The sequence below is a fragment of the Salvelinus namaycush genome, chromosome 41 (genome assembly GCF_016432855.1).
Source record: "Salvelinus namaycush isolate Seneca chromosome 41, SaNama_1.0, whole genome shotgun sequence".
Classification (NCBI taxonomy): domain Eukaryota; kingdom Metazoa; phylum Chordata; class Actinopteri; order Salmoniformes; family Salmonidae; genus Salvelinus; species Salvelinus namaycush.
This window is the reverse complement of record NC_052347.1, coordinates 20,632,501-20,648,835: the sequence shown is the minus strand read 5'-3', so window position 1 is coordinate 20,648,835 and position 16,335 is coordinate 20,632,501. Positions and strand designations below refer to the sequence as shown.

Genomic DNA, 16,335 nt, shown 5'->3' with positions numbered 1-16,335 from the left:
TCCCCTGAGACCAGCCACCCAGACTGCTGATGAAACTGTGGGTTTGCACAACTGAAGACATTCTGCAAAAACTGTCAGAAACTGTCTCAAGGAAGCTCATCTGCCTGCTTGTCATCCTCACCAGGGTCTTGACCTGACTGCAGTTCGGCATCGTAACTGTAAATTCTCACCTTCGATGGCCACTGGCACACTGGAGAAGTGTGCTCTTCACGGATGAATCCCGGTTGCAACTATACCAGGCAGATGGCAGACAGTGTATGGTGCAGTGTGGGCGAGCGGGTTGCTGATGTCAACGTTGTGAACAGAGTGCATCATGGTGGCAGTGGGGTTATGTTATGGGCAGGCATAAGCTACAGACAATGAACACAATTGCATTTTATCGATGGATTGAATGCACAGAGATACTGTGAGGAAATCCTGAGGCCCATTGTCATGCCATTCATCCGCCGCCATCACCTCATGTTTCAGCATGATAATGCACAGCCCCATGTCGCAAGGATCTGTACACAATTCCTGGAAGCTGAAAATGCCCCAGTTATGGCCTGTATACACACCAGACATGTCACCCACTGAGCATGTTTGGGATGCCCTGGATTGACGTGTACGACAGCGTGTCCATATCCCCCCAATATCCAGCAACTTTGCACACTCATTGAAGAGGAGTGGGACAACATTCCACAGGCCACAATAAACAGCCTGATCAACTCTATGTGAAGGAGATGTGTCGCGCTGCATGAGGCAAATGGTGGTCACACCAGATAGTGACTGGTTTTCTGATCCACTTCCCTATCCCTTTTTTTAAGGTATCTGTGACCAAAAGATGCATATCTGTATTCCCAGTCATGTCAAATCCATAGATTAGGGCCTAATGAATATATTTCACCTGACAGATGTCCTTATATGAACTGTAACTCAGTAAAATCTTTGAAATTGATGCATTTTAGGTTTATATTTTTGTTGAGTGTGGATTCCACTAGACTAACAGTCATTTAAATGCTTTCTTTTACCTGAAATGTTCTTGATCGTACATACAGTTGAAGTGGGAAGTTTCCATACACTTATGTTGGAGTCATTAAAACTCCACAAATGTCTTGTTAACAAACTATAGTTTTGGCAAGTCGGTTAGGACATCTACTTTGTGCAGGACACAAGTCATGTTTTCAACAATTGTTTACAGACAGATTATTTCACTTATAATTCACTGTATCACAATTCCAGTGGGTCAGAAGTTTACATACACTAAGTTGACTGTGCCTTTAAACAGCTTGGAAAATTCCAGAAAATGATGTCATGGCTTTAAAAGCTTTTGATAGGCTAATTGACATAATTTAAGTCAATTGGATGTGTACGTGTGGATGTATTTCAAGGCCTACCTTCAAACTCAGTGCCTCTTTGCTTGACATCAAAATAAATCAGCCAAGACCTCAGACAAAAAATTGTAGACCTCCACAAGTCTGGTTCATCCTTGGGAGCAATTTCCAAACACCTGAAGGGACCACGTTCATCTGTACAAAGAATAGTACGCAAATATAAACACCATGGGACCACGCAGCCGTCATACCGCTGAGGAAGGAGACGCGTTCTGTCTCCTAGAGATGAACGTACTTTGGTGCAAAAAGTGCAAATCAATCCCAGAACAACAGCAAAGGATCTTGTGAAGTTGCTGGAGGAAACAGGTACAAAGTATCTATATCCACAGTAAAACGAGTCCTATATTGACATAACCTGAAAGGCCGCTCAGCAAGGAAGAAGCCACTGCTCCAAAACCGCCATAAAAAGCCAGACTACGGTTTGCAACTGCTCATGGGGACAAAGATCATACTTTTTGGAGAAATGTCCTCTGGTCTGATGAAACAAAAATAGAACTGCTTGGCCATAATGACCATCGTTATGTTTGGAGGAAAAAGGGGGAGGCTTGCAAGCCGAAGAACACCATCCCAACCGAGAAGCACAGGTGTGGCAGCATCATGTTGTGGGGGTGCTTTGCTGCAGGAGGGACTGGTGCACTTCACAAAATAGATGGCATCATGAGGTAGGAAAATTATGTGGATATATTGAAGCAACATCTCAAGACATCAGTCAGGAAGTTAAAGCTTGGTCGCAAATGGGTCTTCCAACTGGACAATGACCCCAAGCATACTTCCAAAGTTGTGGCAAAATGGCTTAAGGACAACAAAGTCAAGGTATTGGAGTGGCCATCACAAAGCCCTGACCTATATCCTATAGAAAATATGTGGGCAGAACTGAAAAAGTGTGTGCAAGCAAGGAGGCCTACAAAACTGACTCAGTTACACCAGCTCTGTCAGGAGGAATGGGCCAAAATTCACCCAACTTGTGTGGGAAGCTTGTGGAAGGCTACCTGAGACGTTTGACCCAAGTTAAACAATTTAAAGGCAATGCTACCAAATACTAATTGAGTGTATGTAAACTTCTGACCCACTGGGAATGTGATGAAAGAAATAAAAGCTGAAATAAATCATTCTCTACTATTATAATGACATTTCACATTCTTAAAATAAAGTGGTGATCCTAACTGACCTAAAATGGAATTTTTACTGGGACTAAATGTCAGGAATTGTGAAAAACTGAGTTTAAATGTATTTGGCTAAGGTGTATGTAAACTTCCAACTTCAACTGTACCAGGAGTCATGTAGAGCTATCTAAGCATCAAAGCATTAAGATGGGTTGTTTATATGTACTAAACGAAGGGAAACACTAGCCTTTGTAATTCATAATGTGCTATGAAAGTAGCCAGGTAGATCTTAGGTGAAGGTTTTGCTTATATAACAGGATTAAGTTGAAATTGTTCTGAGGGATATCATAGAATATCCACGGGCAGCTCATTATCTCACCTTTAAAACAATGAAAGTGAATGTTCACTTCCTCCCTGTCACCTACTTCAATTGGCTCAGCTATTTCCAGCATCCCACCACTACCAAATCTGTTCCAAAGTATTCCCAAGCATAGTGTTCAAAACATTGCTCTTTCCATGACATAAACTGACGAGGTGAATCCAGGTGAACGATATGATCCCTTTTTGAAGTCACCTGTTAAATCCACTTCAATCAGTGTAGATGAAGGGGAGGAGACCGGGTAAAGAATGATTTTTAAGACTTGAGACAATATTTAAGTGCCTTAGAACGGGGTATGGTAGTAGGTGCCAGACGCACCGGTTTGAGTGTGTCAGGAAATAGCGCTGCTGGGTTTTTCATGCTCAACAGTTTCCCGTGTGTATCAAGAATGGTCCACCACCCAAAGGACATCCGGCCAACTTGACACAACTGTGGGAAGCATTGGAGTCAACTTGGGCCAGCAACCCTGTGGAACGCTTTCGACACCTTGTAGAGTCCATGCCCTGATTAATTGAGGCTGTTCTGAGGGCAAAAGTGGGTGCAACTCAATATTAGGAAGGTGTTCCTAATGCTCTGTACACTCAGTGTATGTGATCGTATACAGCCTCATAGTGATTGAGTTAACATTGATACACACTCTCATGACTCCATCCTGACTCCCATCTGAAGCGTTGGATACTGTAGGAGAGTAGAGATTAGCCACGGCCTTCATTTGGAACCATGAAAGAGAAGTCCTTGACTTTGATTTCTCTCTCATCTTTTCACAGACGAGCCAGGACAAATTTCTCCACCTCTTTCTCTCTCTATAACGCTCCATCCCTTTCTCGCTCCATGTTCTTTCTCCCCGTTCTCTCATGCTGCTATATCTTTCTCCTTCTGTCCTCCCTCTGTTTTCCCTTTCTCTGTCTCTTCGATTTGATTCTGATTCCTCATTGAGTTGTTTAGATTCTGATTCCTCATTGAGTTGTTTAGATTCTAATTCCCTATTGAGTTGTTTAGATTCTGATTCCCCATTGAGTTGTTTAGATTTTCCTTTACACGGTAATATGGGGAAAAGGGTCTGGACGGAACCTAAGCAAAGAAAGTAAATATCAAAGCTCCCCCTCTCCTATCTAACCTGCCTACCCACTACTTACCTAACTTAGCACCGCCTGGTGCGCTAACAAATACAGGGGGTGGTCCGCCCAGGTCTTACCTAGTGCACCTAGACAGTGAATATACTACGGGTATATGTATGCCCGCGGGCCTCTTGCCTAAGCACTCCCTAGGTGCCTTCCCCTTCCCCCCTGGGAACAAATGAAACAGAATATCAAACAATTACTCAAACAAACTAATAAACAAAGGACATCAAATAAGCTCTAGCTGAGCAACAATCTCACACGGAACATACCAACTGCTCCCAGCTACAACTAACACAGTACATACCAACGCTTTCTGATAAACAACCAACACTATATCACAATCAAATTCTCCAGCAATGAGCTCAGACTGCCTATGAGCTCACTCTCCTGAACAACAGAAGACTGGCTTTTATAGCTTCAGAAGGCATTGGTAATTAGAGACAGCTGCGTCTTGACGAGGGGGTGGGGTCAGCTCTCCAATCATCAATTGGGGCCGACCAATCAGCTGCTTGGGGAGAATTTCAGGAAGCCATCTTCTGAAACACACACACTCAAATACAAACTACAACACAGAAACTGGGGAACGTAACATTAATTCAGCACTCTCAGGCTTCTCAACTGCTGTGAGGCCTCAAATAAAACATGAGGTTGTTTATTCAACAACAGGTCAGACAGCGGGTATGATCCACACTGGAGTGGAAAATACTCCTCCGATGCCTTTTTAGTGTTTCTTGGTAATAATACACATTGACTTGTGCATACGTGTGTGTGGAAACTTGACCATGAAACACCCCTGTTTACATGAATGTCCAAATGATCAATGTTACTCATCAAATGCAACATGGAACAGCAGGCATATTTCTAGAAGGAGGACAGTGTAGAGTCAAACTTGCTGCCTGATCAAACACAAGTGGCTGGATCAGTAAGACTACAGCATGGCAGATTGGCTGGGTAGTGGGGGTGGGGTCCACAGCTGTGGTGTATGACAATTGGCAAACCCTCTGGCTGTGTGGGAGGTGTGTGAGGGATGGAGGGAGGGAGGTGTGTGAGGGGTGGAGGGAGGGAGGTGTGTGAGGGGGAGGTGGAGGAGGGAGGTGTGTGAGGGGTGGATGGAGGGAGGGAGGTGTGTGAGGGGGAGATGGAGGAGGGAGGTGTGTGAGGGGGAGATGGAGGGAGGGAGGTGTGTGAGGGATGGAGGGAGGGAGGTGTGTGAGGGATGGAGGGAGGGAGGGAGGTGTGTGAGGGGTGGATGGAGGGAGGGAGGTGTGTGAGGGGGGGAGGGAGGTGTGTGAGGGATGGAGGGAGGGAGGTGTGTGAGGGGTGGAGGGAGGTGTGTGAGGGGAGGAGGGAGGTGTGTGAGGGGGAGATGGAGGAGGGAGGTGTGTGAGGGGGAGATGGAGGAGGGAGGTGTGTGAGGGGGGGATGGAGGGAGGGAGGTGTGTGAGGGATGGAGGGAGGGAGGTGTGTGAGGGATGGAGGGAGGGAGGGAGGTGTGTGAGGGGTGGATGGAGGGAGGGAGGTGTGTGAGGGGTGGAGGGAGGTGTGTGAGGGATGGAGGGAGGGAGGTGTGTGAGGGGTGGAGGGAGGTGGGTGAGGGGTGGAGGGAGGTGTGTGAGGGGTGGCGGGAGGGAGGGAGGTGTGTGAGGGGTGGAGGGAGGTGTGTGAGGGGTGGAGGGAGGTGTGTGAGGGGTGGCGGGAGGGAGGGAGGTGTGTGAGGGGTGGAGGGAGGTGTGTGAGGGGTGGAGGGAGGTGTGTGAGGGGTGGCGGGAGAGAGGGAATGTAATGTCTGTGATGGAATAGCAGAAACAAGGTTGACCCCGGGCTATGTGGGAGACGTGAACCCCTGGCAGCAGGGTCCCACACAAGATTAGATGTGACTGTTCTTATTTGATTTCATACACACATTCGTGGACACACACACACATACACATTCTCTCTGTCTTTCTCTCTCTCTCTAGCTCTCGCTCGCTCGCTCACACACACATACATACACACTATCTCTGTCTTGCTCTCTCTCTCTTTCTCACTCTCACACATTCTCAGCCCGTTTTCTTCCTCTGCAACAACTGATTCTCTTATTCCCCTCTACTCCGTGATTTCTCATTTCAGCCGGAGATGGAATCACAGCTGACACGCCCTGAGAGGAAGGCAAATGAAATACCATAGTCATTTATTTCGGAAGTCCCACCCAAATACATTACCTGTGGAAACGATGGTGATAAGAATGATGATGGCGGTACTGATGATGATTATTTCAATCTAACCTTCAGGGGTCATCACACTTTCTATCTGTCCATCTCATTCAGATCAAATCTGGTGATGGGGATTTGTTGTGTTCGTGATGGACTGTACAGTAAACTCACATAGCAGTGTGTGTTGATGCTCACATAACCCCTGCCCTCCATTCTCTCCCATCTAAATTAGTATTTCAATAAGAATATACATTTTCCTCATAATGTACATGACACCACCATGATTACCCATCCATCCAACACGCCCCCATCTACATCGACGGGGCCGCAGTGGAGAGGGTCAAAAGCTTCAAGTTCCTCAGCGTGCACATCACTGAGGACCTGAAATGGTCCCTCCACAGCGACAGTGTGGTGAAGAAGGCGCAACAGCACCTCTTCAACCTCAGGAGGCTAAACAAATTCAACTTGGCCCCTAAGACCCTTACAGACTTATACAGATGCACCATCGAGAGTATTCTGTTGGACTGTATCACCTCCTGGTACGGCAACTGCACCACCCACAACCACAGGGCTCTCCAGAGGGTGGTGCGGTCACACTGTCTGACCTCCAGGACATCTACAACACCCGGTGTCACATGAAGGCCAAGAAGATCATCAAGGACCTCAGCCCCCCGAACCATAGCCTGTTCACTCCGCTACCGTCTAGAAGGCAGAGGCAGTACAGGTGCATCAAAGTTGGCACAAGAGACTGAAAAACAGCTTCTATTGCCAGGCCATCAGACTGTTAAACAGTCATCACTAGCCAACCTCCACCCAGTACCCTGCCCTGAACCTTAGACACAGTCACTAGTCCGCTACCACCCGGCACTCTGCCCTGCACCTCAGAGAATGCTCCCCAATGTACATAGTCATTGAACATTGGTCACTTTAATAATGTTTACATACTGTTTTACCCAATTCATATGTATATACTGTATTCTAGTCAAGGCTCAACCTATATAACACCTTTTCTATTCATATACTGTCTATACACACCATTTATAAATATATATACGACCCCTGCTTATATATTTATATAGACAGTATGGATATTAATTTTATTTAATTGTATTAGCTTTTTGGATTATGTGTGTATTGTTATTGTATTGCTAGATATTACTGTACTGTTGGAGCTAGAAACAGAAGTATTTCGCTGCACCTGCAAATCTGTCTACACAACCAATAAACGTTGATTTGGTTACTATATTATTCCACAGGTAGAGTAGAATAACAAAAAGTGAACCGTCATATGTCTCCACCCAGAACAGACACAAGACATGCTGCTTTGGTGATTCAGTACTGGGACTTGCTTCCCGTCCTACAAGGCAGCCACACACACACACAGCACCTGTTTGATTTCCTATTCCACACGTTACCCCGTCCCCATCCCAGACGTCACGGTGCGTTTCCTTTCTGAGTACAGGTAGCTGTGTGATGGATGGCTGCTGGGTGATGCCGTGGTGGGCTTTGTGTTCTCTGTCACAGCCGTCCCTTTAAAGAAGCTGGCAAACCCTGGGTGCCGTGCTCCCTCTGCTCAGTCTTCCACTGCTTTCACTGTTCCAGTCCAGCAGCCTGATTGAAGCTGCTGCCTGTCAAACATGGAGGAGGATGGGCGGCTTGATTGAATGCACAGCAACATGGCTGCCGGATGAGAAGACTGCGGAGAGAAAGTTATTGATTTGAATAAAGCCTATTTTCCTCCAAACTCTGTGTGTGTGTGTGTGTGTGTGAATGTGTGTGCGTGCCCGTGCATGTGTGAGTGTGTTAGCACATCTACCTGTGGAGAATTTGTGTGCGGGTCTGGATGATGTTTGTCTGGAAGAGGGTCTCTATGCTTTGGAGAATGTCTGCCTGCCTGTGTCCTTGTAAAGTGTCACTGTATGTGTGCGTGCGTTGTGGCAGCCCAGGGGAGTCAGAGGTGAAACTCACAAAGTAAGACAGCGGGAGATGAATTTGTGGTGCTTTAAACAAGGTAGTTCTTTCATAAAAGTGGGGGAGAATGGGGAGGGGAGAAATACAACTGAAAAGCCTCTCAGGTAACTGGTGGGCCACTATGTCTGTCGTGGCAGCTCCTCGGACCGCCTGTGTCAATGAACAAAACAAAATAGAGAGAGCGATGAGTCCGGGGTTTCAATCCTTGCTCTCTACTTGTGCCGGGTGGTGTGCTGACCAGGGTTAGGTAATCATCCTTTGGGGCAGAGAACAGGAAGAGAGAGAGAGAAAGGTGAGTCAAACATTGCCTAGTATCTTCTTTGTCATTGGATTAGGTGCTTATCATACTCACTCCGGCTCTTGGTGTTGATTCACCAGCCCCAGTTGGTGCCTGTAGAGCTGTCCATGGTACTGACTCACCTTGACCTCGCCAGCCCTCTGGAGCTGACCAAGGTCCTGCTCCTGCCTTTGTAGCTCCCTGATGGCGCCCGGGTTGCCACAGTGTGTGTGTGTGCGCTTGTGTGTGTGTGTGACTGGCTGGGTAACAGCTCTTTCATGTGTATAGTTAAGAGACAGCCAGTGGAATTTCTACTCCTGCTCCTCTATTTGATGTTGAGCCGAGGCAAATGGGCTGTCTTTCCACTGAACGCATGTTATCCATATAGAGGAAGAAGGCAGGCAGGGAAGCATATGGCTCTCATTCACAGGCTCACCGTTCATCTACTAAAGGTGATTCATAAAGGAATTTCACTGTCTTTTACTTTGTTCAAGTAATTGTGTGTATATTAGGTACTTTTAAGTCTGTTGTGTGTGTGTGTGTGTGTGTGTGTGTGTGTGTGTGTGTGTGTGTGTGTGTGTGTGTGTGTGTGTGTGTGTGTGTGTGTGTGTGTGTGTGTGTGTGTGTGTGTGCGTGTGTGTGCGTGTGTGTGTGTGCGTGTGTGTGTGTGTGTGTGTGTGATAGTAACTGTTAATCTCCCTGTGTGTGTCTGTGTTTTCCCCCACAGAGGAGACAGCGTTCGAGGCGGGAGTGCGGGTGCAGATCCACAGCCAGGCAGAGCCCCCGTTCGTCCACGAGCTGGGCTTTGGCGTTGCCCCGGGCTTTCAGACCTTTGTTGCCACTCAGGAGCAGAGGGTAGGTGCCCTTTGACCTAAGTTATTACTGTACACACTGAATAGGTCTGCTTCAATCTTCCTGACACTTTTCACTTTTAGATTTCAATTTCAACCTCCTCCTGACTGGAGCTTATCTCTCCGAGATGAAAAACGTGCACTTCTGATAAAGAACATTCTATTCAGGTGTGTGTGGGGGTGTGTGTGTGTGTGTGTGTGTGTGTGCGCATATACAGTTGAGGCAGGAAGATTACAATACATGGATGCCAGTTGTGATACAAACCTTATCAAAACATAAAGGCCTATGGGCTAGGCTACACGAGGTGTGATACAAACCTTATCAAAACATAAAGGCCTATGGGCTAGGCTACACGAGGTGTGATACAAACCTTATCAAAACATAAAGGCCTATGGGCTAGGCTACACGAGGTGTGATACAAACCTTATCAAAACATAAAGGCCTATGGGCTAGGCTACACGAGGTGTGATACAAACCTTATCAAAACATAAAGGCCTATGGGCTAGGCTACACGAGGTGTGATACAAACCTTATCAAAACATAAAGGCCTATGGGCTAGGCTACACGAGGTGTGATACAAACCTTATCAAAACATAAAGGCCTATGGGCTAGGCTACACGAGGTGTGATACAAACCTTATCAAAACATAAAGGCCTGTGGGCTAGGCTACACGAGGTGTGCGACTAGGATTAAAGAGAGTAGCTAAAAAAGGCATTTTCTCTTGCCTTACACTGGGCATCATTCACAAGTCATAGTATATCATTCACAAGTGATAGGCTAATATTGTCACCCATCAGACTATTCTTGATTTAATCTTGTCTTTACATATACTAAATAATACACTACCGGTCAAAAGTTTTAGAATACCTACCCAGTCAAGTGTTTTTCTTTATTTGTACTATTTTCTACATTGTAGAATAATAGTGAAGACATCAAAACTATGAAATAACACATATGGAATTACATAGTAACCCAAAAAAGTGTTAAACATATCAAAATATATTTAATATTTGAGATTCTTCAATTAGCCACCCTTTGCCTTGATGACAGCTTTGCACACTCTTGGCATTCTCTCAACCAGCTTCACCTGGAATGCTTTTCCAACAGTCTTGAAGGAGTTCCCACATATGATGAGCACTTGTTGGCTGCTTTTCCTTCAATCTGCGGTTCGACTCATCCCAAACCATCTCAATTGGGTTGAGGTCGGGGGATTGTGGACACCAGGTCATCTGATGCAGCACTCCATCACTCTCCTTCTTGGTAAAGTAGCCCTTACACAGCTGGTGTGTTGGGTCATTGTCCTGTTGAAAAACAAATGATAGTCCCACTAAGCCCAAACGGGATGGCGTCTCGCTGCAGAATGCTGTGGTAGCCATGCTGGTTAAGTGTGCCTTGAATTCTAAATAAATCACAGACAGTGTCACCAGCAAAGCACCCCCACACCATAACACCTCCTCCTCCATGCTTTACGGTGGGAAATACACATGCGGAGATCATCCGTTCACCCACAAAGACACGGCGGTTGGAACCAAAACTTTCCAATTTTGACTCATCAGGCCAAAGGACAGATTTCCACCAGTCTAATGATCATTGCTCGTGTTTCTTGGCCCAAGCAGGTCTCTTCTTGTTATTGGTGTCCTTTAATAGTCGTTTCTTTGCTGCAATTCAGTCTCCTCTGAAAAGTTGATGTTGAGATGTGTCTGTTACTTGAACTCTGTGAAGCATTTATTTGTATTTTCTGAAGCTGGTAACTCTAATGAACGTATCCTCTAGAGCAGAGGTAACTCTGGGTCTTCCATTCCTGTGGCGGTCCTCATGAGAGCCAGTTTCATCATATAACGCTTGATGGTTTTTGCAACTGCACTTGAAGAAACTTTAAAAGTTCTTGAAATGTTGCGTATTGACTTACCTTCATGTCTTAAAGTAATGATGGACTGTCGTTTCTCTTTGCTTATTTATTTGCCATAATATGGACTTGGTCTTTTACCAAATAGGGCTATCTTCTGTATACCCCCCTACCTTGTCACAACACAACTGATTGGCTCAAACGCATTAAGAAGGAAAGAAATTCCACAAAGTCACTTTTAAGAAGGCATTCCAGGTGACTACCTCATACATCTGGTTGAGAGAATTCCAAGGGTGTGCAAATCTGTCAGCAAGGCAAAGGGTGGCTATTTGAAGAATCTCAAATACCAAATATATTTTGATTTGCTTAACGCTTTTGTGGTTACAACATGATTCCAAATGTGTTATTTCATAGTGTTGATGTCTTCAATATTATTCTACAATATAGAAAATAGTACAAATAAAGAAAAACCCTTGAATGAGTAGGTGTTGTAAAACCTTTGACTGGTAGTGTGTATGTGTGAAATTTGTTTTGATTTAGAATGGACCAATATCATGGACCTCTCTCTCTCGAAACCGCTTTTCCTGTGGTTCATTTTCATGCCAGCCAGGTAGGCTAATCTCCTGTTGTAAAGATAAGCAATGTGCTTAATATTAGGAACGTTGAGAAGTAAATACAGATTCCTAGGCCTAGCTTATAGGAAGCTGTTGGGATCCTCCTCTTTTTAATCGAGGCCATCCCCCTCTTTTCTTGTGGCATTGCATAGCCTATAGAAATGTTGAGCAACATGAACTCATGGGCTCACATGAAGTGTTTGATTAGATTTTCGATAACATTTGCATTGATGTCCGAGTGATTAGAGGGACAATAGAGTGCTGAGTACCAGGCAGTTAGCAAGTTTTGTAGGCTACTAATGACCATCAGCAGCATCAGAGCTTGGAGAAACCTAATTACCGTGGAATTTGACTGCCTTCATGACTCGTGACCAATGGTGTGGCACTAATACGGTCACCACAACAGCCCTAGGTCTGACCTCTTATCTCTGCCCACTCCCTGACTGGGAGTATCTCTCTTTATCACTCTGTCTTTCTCTCTGTCTCTCTCGCTCTCTCTCTCTGTCTCTCTCTCTCCCGTCTTCTCTCCCACTCTCCTTCTCTGACCCTGGAGATGTTTTTATCTAAGTTGCCACAGGGAGTTGGCTGGATTTCCCTTGTCTTAGCTGACAGATTCCTGTCACTATTCCTCATACTTCAAATCGCTTATGTCTCCAGCATTTACATGAGATGCCTGTTCTGCAATTAAAATCAAATCAAAATCACATTTTATTTGTCACATGCGCCGAATACAGCCGGTGTAGACCTTACATTGAAATGCTTACCTACAAGCCCTTAACCAACATAGCAGTTTTAAGAAAATACCTACAAAAAAAGTAAGAGATAAGAATAACAAATAATTAAAGAGCAGCAGTAAATAACCGGGGTACCGGTACAGAGTCAATGTGCGGGGGCACCGGTGTCGAGGTAATTGAGGTAATATGTACATGTTGGTAGTGTTATTAAAGTGACTATGCATAGATAATAACAGAGAGTAGCAGCAGCGTAGAAGAGGGGGGATGCAAATAGTCTGGGTAGCCATTTGATTAGCTGTCTTATGGGGATAGAAGGGGATAGAAGCTGTTTAGAAACCTCTTGGACCTAGACTTGGCGATCCGGTACCGCTTGCGCGTGCGGTAGCAGAGAGAACAGTCTATGACTAGGGTGGCCGGAGTCTTTGACAATTTTTAGGGCCTTCCTCTGACACCACCTGGTATAGAGGTCCTGGATGGCAGGAAGCTTGGCCCCGGTGATGTACTGAGCCATACGCACTATCCTCTGTAGTGCCTTGCGGTCGGAGGCCAAGCAGTTGCCATACCAGGCAGTGATGCAACCCGTCAGGATGCTCTCGATGGTGCACCTGTAAAACCTAAAGATCTAAGGACCCATGCCAAATCTTTTCAATCTCCTGAGGGGGAATAGGTTTTGTCGTGCCCTCTTCACGATTGTCTTGGTGTGCTTCATCCATGTTAGTTTGTTGGTGATGTGGACGCCAAGGAACTTGAAGCTCTCAACCTGCTCTACTACAGCCCCGTTGATGAGAATGGAGGCGTGCTCGGTCCTCCTTTTCCTGTAGTCCACAACCATGGACTGATAAAGCAGAAAACCTATACAGTACCTTTAGAAAGTATTCCCATCCCTTGACTTTTTCCACATTTTGTTGTGTTACAGCCTGAATTTAAAATGAATTAATATTGAGATTTTGTGTTACTGGCCAACACACAATACCTCATAATTTCAAAGTGAAATTATGTTTTTTGAAATTTGTACAATGTCACGTTCCTGACCTGTTTTCTGTTGTTTTGTATGTGTTTGATGGTCAGGGCGTGAGTTTTGGGTGGGCAGTCTATGTTTTCTGTTTCTATGTTGGTTTTGGGTTGCCTGGTATGGCTCTCAATTAGAGGCAGGTGTTTGACGTTTCCTCTGATTGAGAGTCATATTAAGGTAGGTTGTTCTCACTGTTTGTTTGTGGGTGATTGTCGTCCGTGTCTGTGTCTGCGCACCACACGGGACTGTAGCGTTCGTTTGTAATAGTCTGTTCCTGTTCGTGCGTTCTTCATGTTTTATGTAAGTTCTTTCGTTCAGGTCTGTCTACTTCGTTTTGTTGTTTTGTAAAGTTATCAAGTGTTCTTCGTGTGTTTAGTTTCGTCTTGTTAATAAAGTTCATTATGTATTCACAACCCGCTGCATTTTGGTCGAATCACTACTCCTCCTCTTCGTATGAAGAGGAGGAGGAATGCCGTTACATACAAGTTAATTGAAAATGAAAAGCTGAAATGTCGAGTCAATAAGTATTCAACCCCTTTGTTATGGTATGCCTAAATAATCTCAGGAGTTTTACAGTTGTGACTTAAATCTGCTTGAAAATCTTTGGAAAGACCTGAAAATAATTGTCTATATGATCAACAACCGAAATGACAGAGCTTGGAGAATTTTGAAAAGAATAGTGGAGAAATGTTGCACAATTGAGGTGTGGTAAGCTCTTATAAACTTACCCTGAAAGACTCACAGCTGTAATCACTGCCAAAGGTGCTTCTACAAAGTATTGACTCAGTGGTGTGAATAATTATGTAAATTGATATTTATGCATCCCATTTTCAATACATTTGCAAAAATGTCCAGAAACATTTTCATTTTGTCACTATGGTGTATTGTGTGTAGATGAGTGAGAGAAAAAATCTATTGAATCCATTTTGCATTCAGGCTGTAACACAACAAAATCTGAAATAAGTCAAGGGGTATGAATACTTTCTGAATGCACTGTACATATAAAGAAGAAACTGTACAATAAACTATAATAAACTGTATAACTCCCATCATTTAAAAAAAGGGAATGAAGAAGGAAGATCCAAAACATGTTCAGTCATTTCCAGAAGTTTGAAAAACAACACACGTCCTGAAGAAGATGAGAGAGGAAAAAGAAAGAACAAGTCTGCCAGCGATAAGCATACAGAGAAGGTCTACTGTACAGCGGAAGGCAGGCAGGCAGGCCCCCTGGGCCGTAGAGCTCCCAGCAGTCTCAGCTCCAGCTCAGCTCTGTCTGTGTGACTGACTGGCACAACATCATCATCCTTCATCCTCCCCATTGCACCAGCACAGTGGGAAACGCAGTAGATTTAGACACCAGCGAATTAACTCCACTTTGCACTTTGAATTCAAAGATTCCCCCGACTTCCTACTGTGGCTTGGCCCTTGTGTTCCTGCAGCGTGGCACAACTTTAGTTCCTGACAGAGCCAACCCGAGGACATCTTGTGAGACGCCATGTGATGACCATGTTTTTAATCAGGCTGAATATAGCCGATATGTCTTAATGATTAGCAGTACTGTGGGGACTTTGTAAAAGTACAATGGCTGCCTGTGGTCATTGGTGTGCGATTGTAATCAGATCCAACCAGACAGCTCAATAGTGAGGCGGAGCTGAAGTCATGCACTCAAATGAACTCGTATTATTACTTACAGATAAAAGCCACTTCATCAAAAAAATAAGTGCACAGAAGCCAAAGAACACAGCCACTATAGGCACTTAATAATGCATGAACACAGACACACACACACACACACACTAGATTGCCTGTGTTCTTTGATAACCCTCTGTATTTTGTCATTATTTTAAGTATAAGGGAGTTTCAAATATTAAAGTGTTCTTTGCTATGCTTTCCACAGAAGTCACAAGGGCATTCCCGTGTCTGTAAATTACAGTTCCATTACAGACCCTGAGCCTCTCTCTTCTGGATGGGTCTCAGTAATGTATTTTTGGTCTTGGCAACCTCGTGTCCATGGGAGAGGGATGAACTGATATACTATACTGTACTGGTTCGTTAATAAAACTCCAAACTCACAGCTCCGATTTTCAACAAAATCCCCGAAGTTAGCAAATCCATGTAGAGCTCCCAAAGCCTAATTCCAAATCTTGAGTCGACAACTTTAATTATGCCCCTTGTTGATTCAACTGTTGCATTTTAGTTTTGATCAGTTTCTAATATGCTTTCTAATTGCTGACGTGCATCCCAATGGCAGAGTGTGTGGTCATTGATGAATAATGTGTGGGGAGGGGCAGAGAGGGTCCTGGCCGTCATTGGAGTGTATTTAATCAGGTCATCAGATCACCCCATAGTGGGCGCTGACATCTATCTACTCTGGTGATTAGATATTTGATTACAGCAGGATAAAAGTGTTATACATCAGCCAGAGCTGACGTTTTAATTGTGAATGGAGACCTATAGTAGCGTGGCCAGACCTACAGTATATGAGTGAGGCCAGGGCTAGTTTGAAATGTTTTGATTTGTTGGCTTCATTAGTCGTGTTTCAATCGAGCTGTAGTGGAGCAGGTTGAGAGCTTCAAGTTCCTCGGTGTCCACATCAACAACAAACTAGAATAGTCCAAACACACCAAGACAGTCGTGAAGAGGGCACGACAAAGCCTATTCCTTCTCAGGAAACTAAAAAGATTTGGCATGGGTCCTGAGATCCTCAAAAGGTTTTACAGCTGCAACATCGAGAGCATCCTGACTGGTTGCATCACTGCCTGGTACGGCAATTGCTTGGCCTCTGACCGCAAGGCACTACAGAGGGTAGTGCGTACGGCCCAGTACATCACTGGGGCTAAGCTGCCTGCCATCCAGGACCTCTA

At 44.9% G+C, this 16,335-nt stretch overlaps 1 protein-coding gene across 2 annotated transcripts in view; it reads left to right on the top strand.

Moving 5' to 3' along the window:
- asic2 (acid-sensing (proton-gated) ion channel 2) overlaps positions 1-16,335 on the top strand; it is a 424,410-nt gene that overhangs the window by 388,876 nt on the left and 19,199 nt on the right. For both annotated transcript variants that reach the window (XM_038980976.1, XM_038980975.1), the window contains exon 3: positions 9,141-9,268. In XM_038980976.1, coding sequence (XP_038836904.1) covers positions 9,141-9,268 — 128 coding nt within the window. The remainder of the gene's footprint in view (positions 1-9,140; positions 9,269-16,335) is intronic.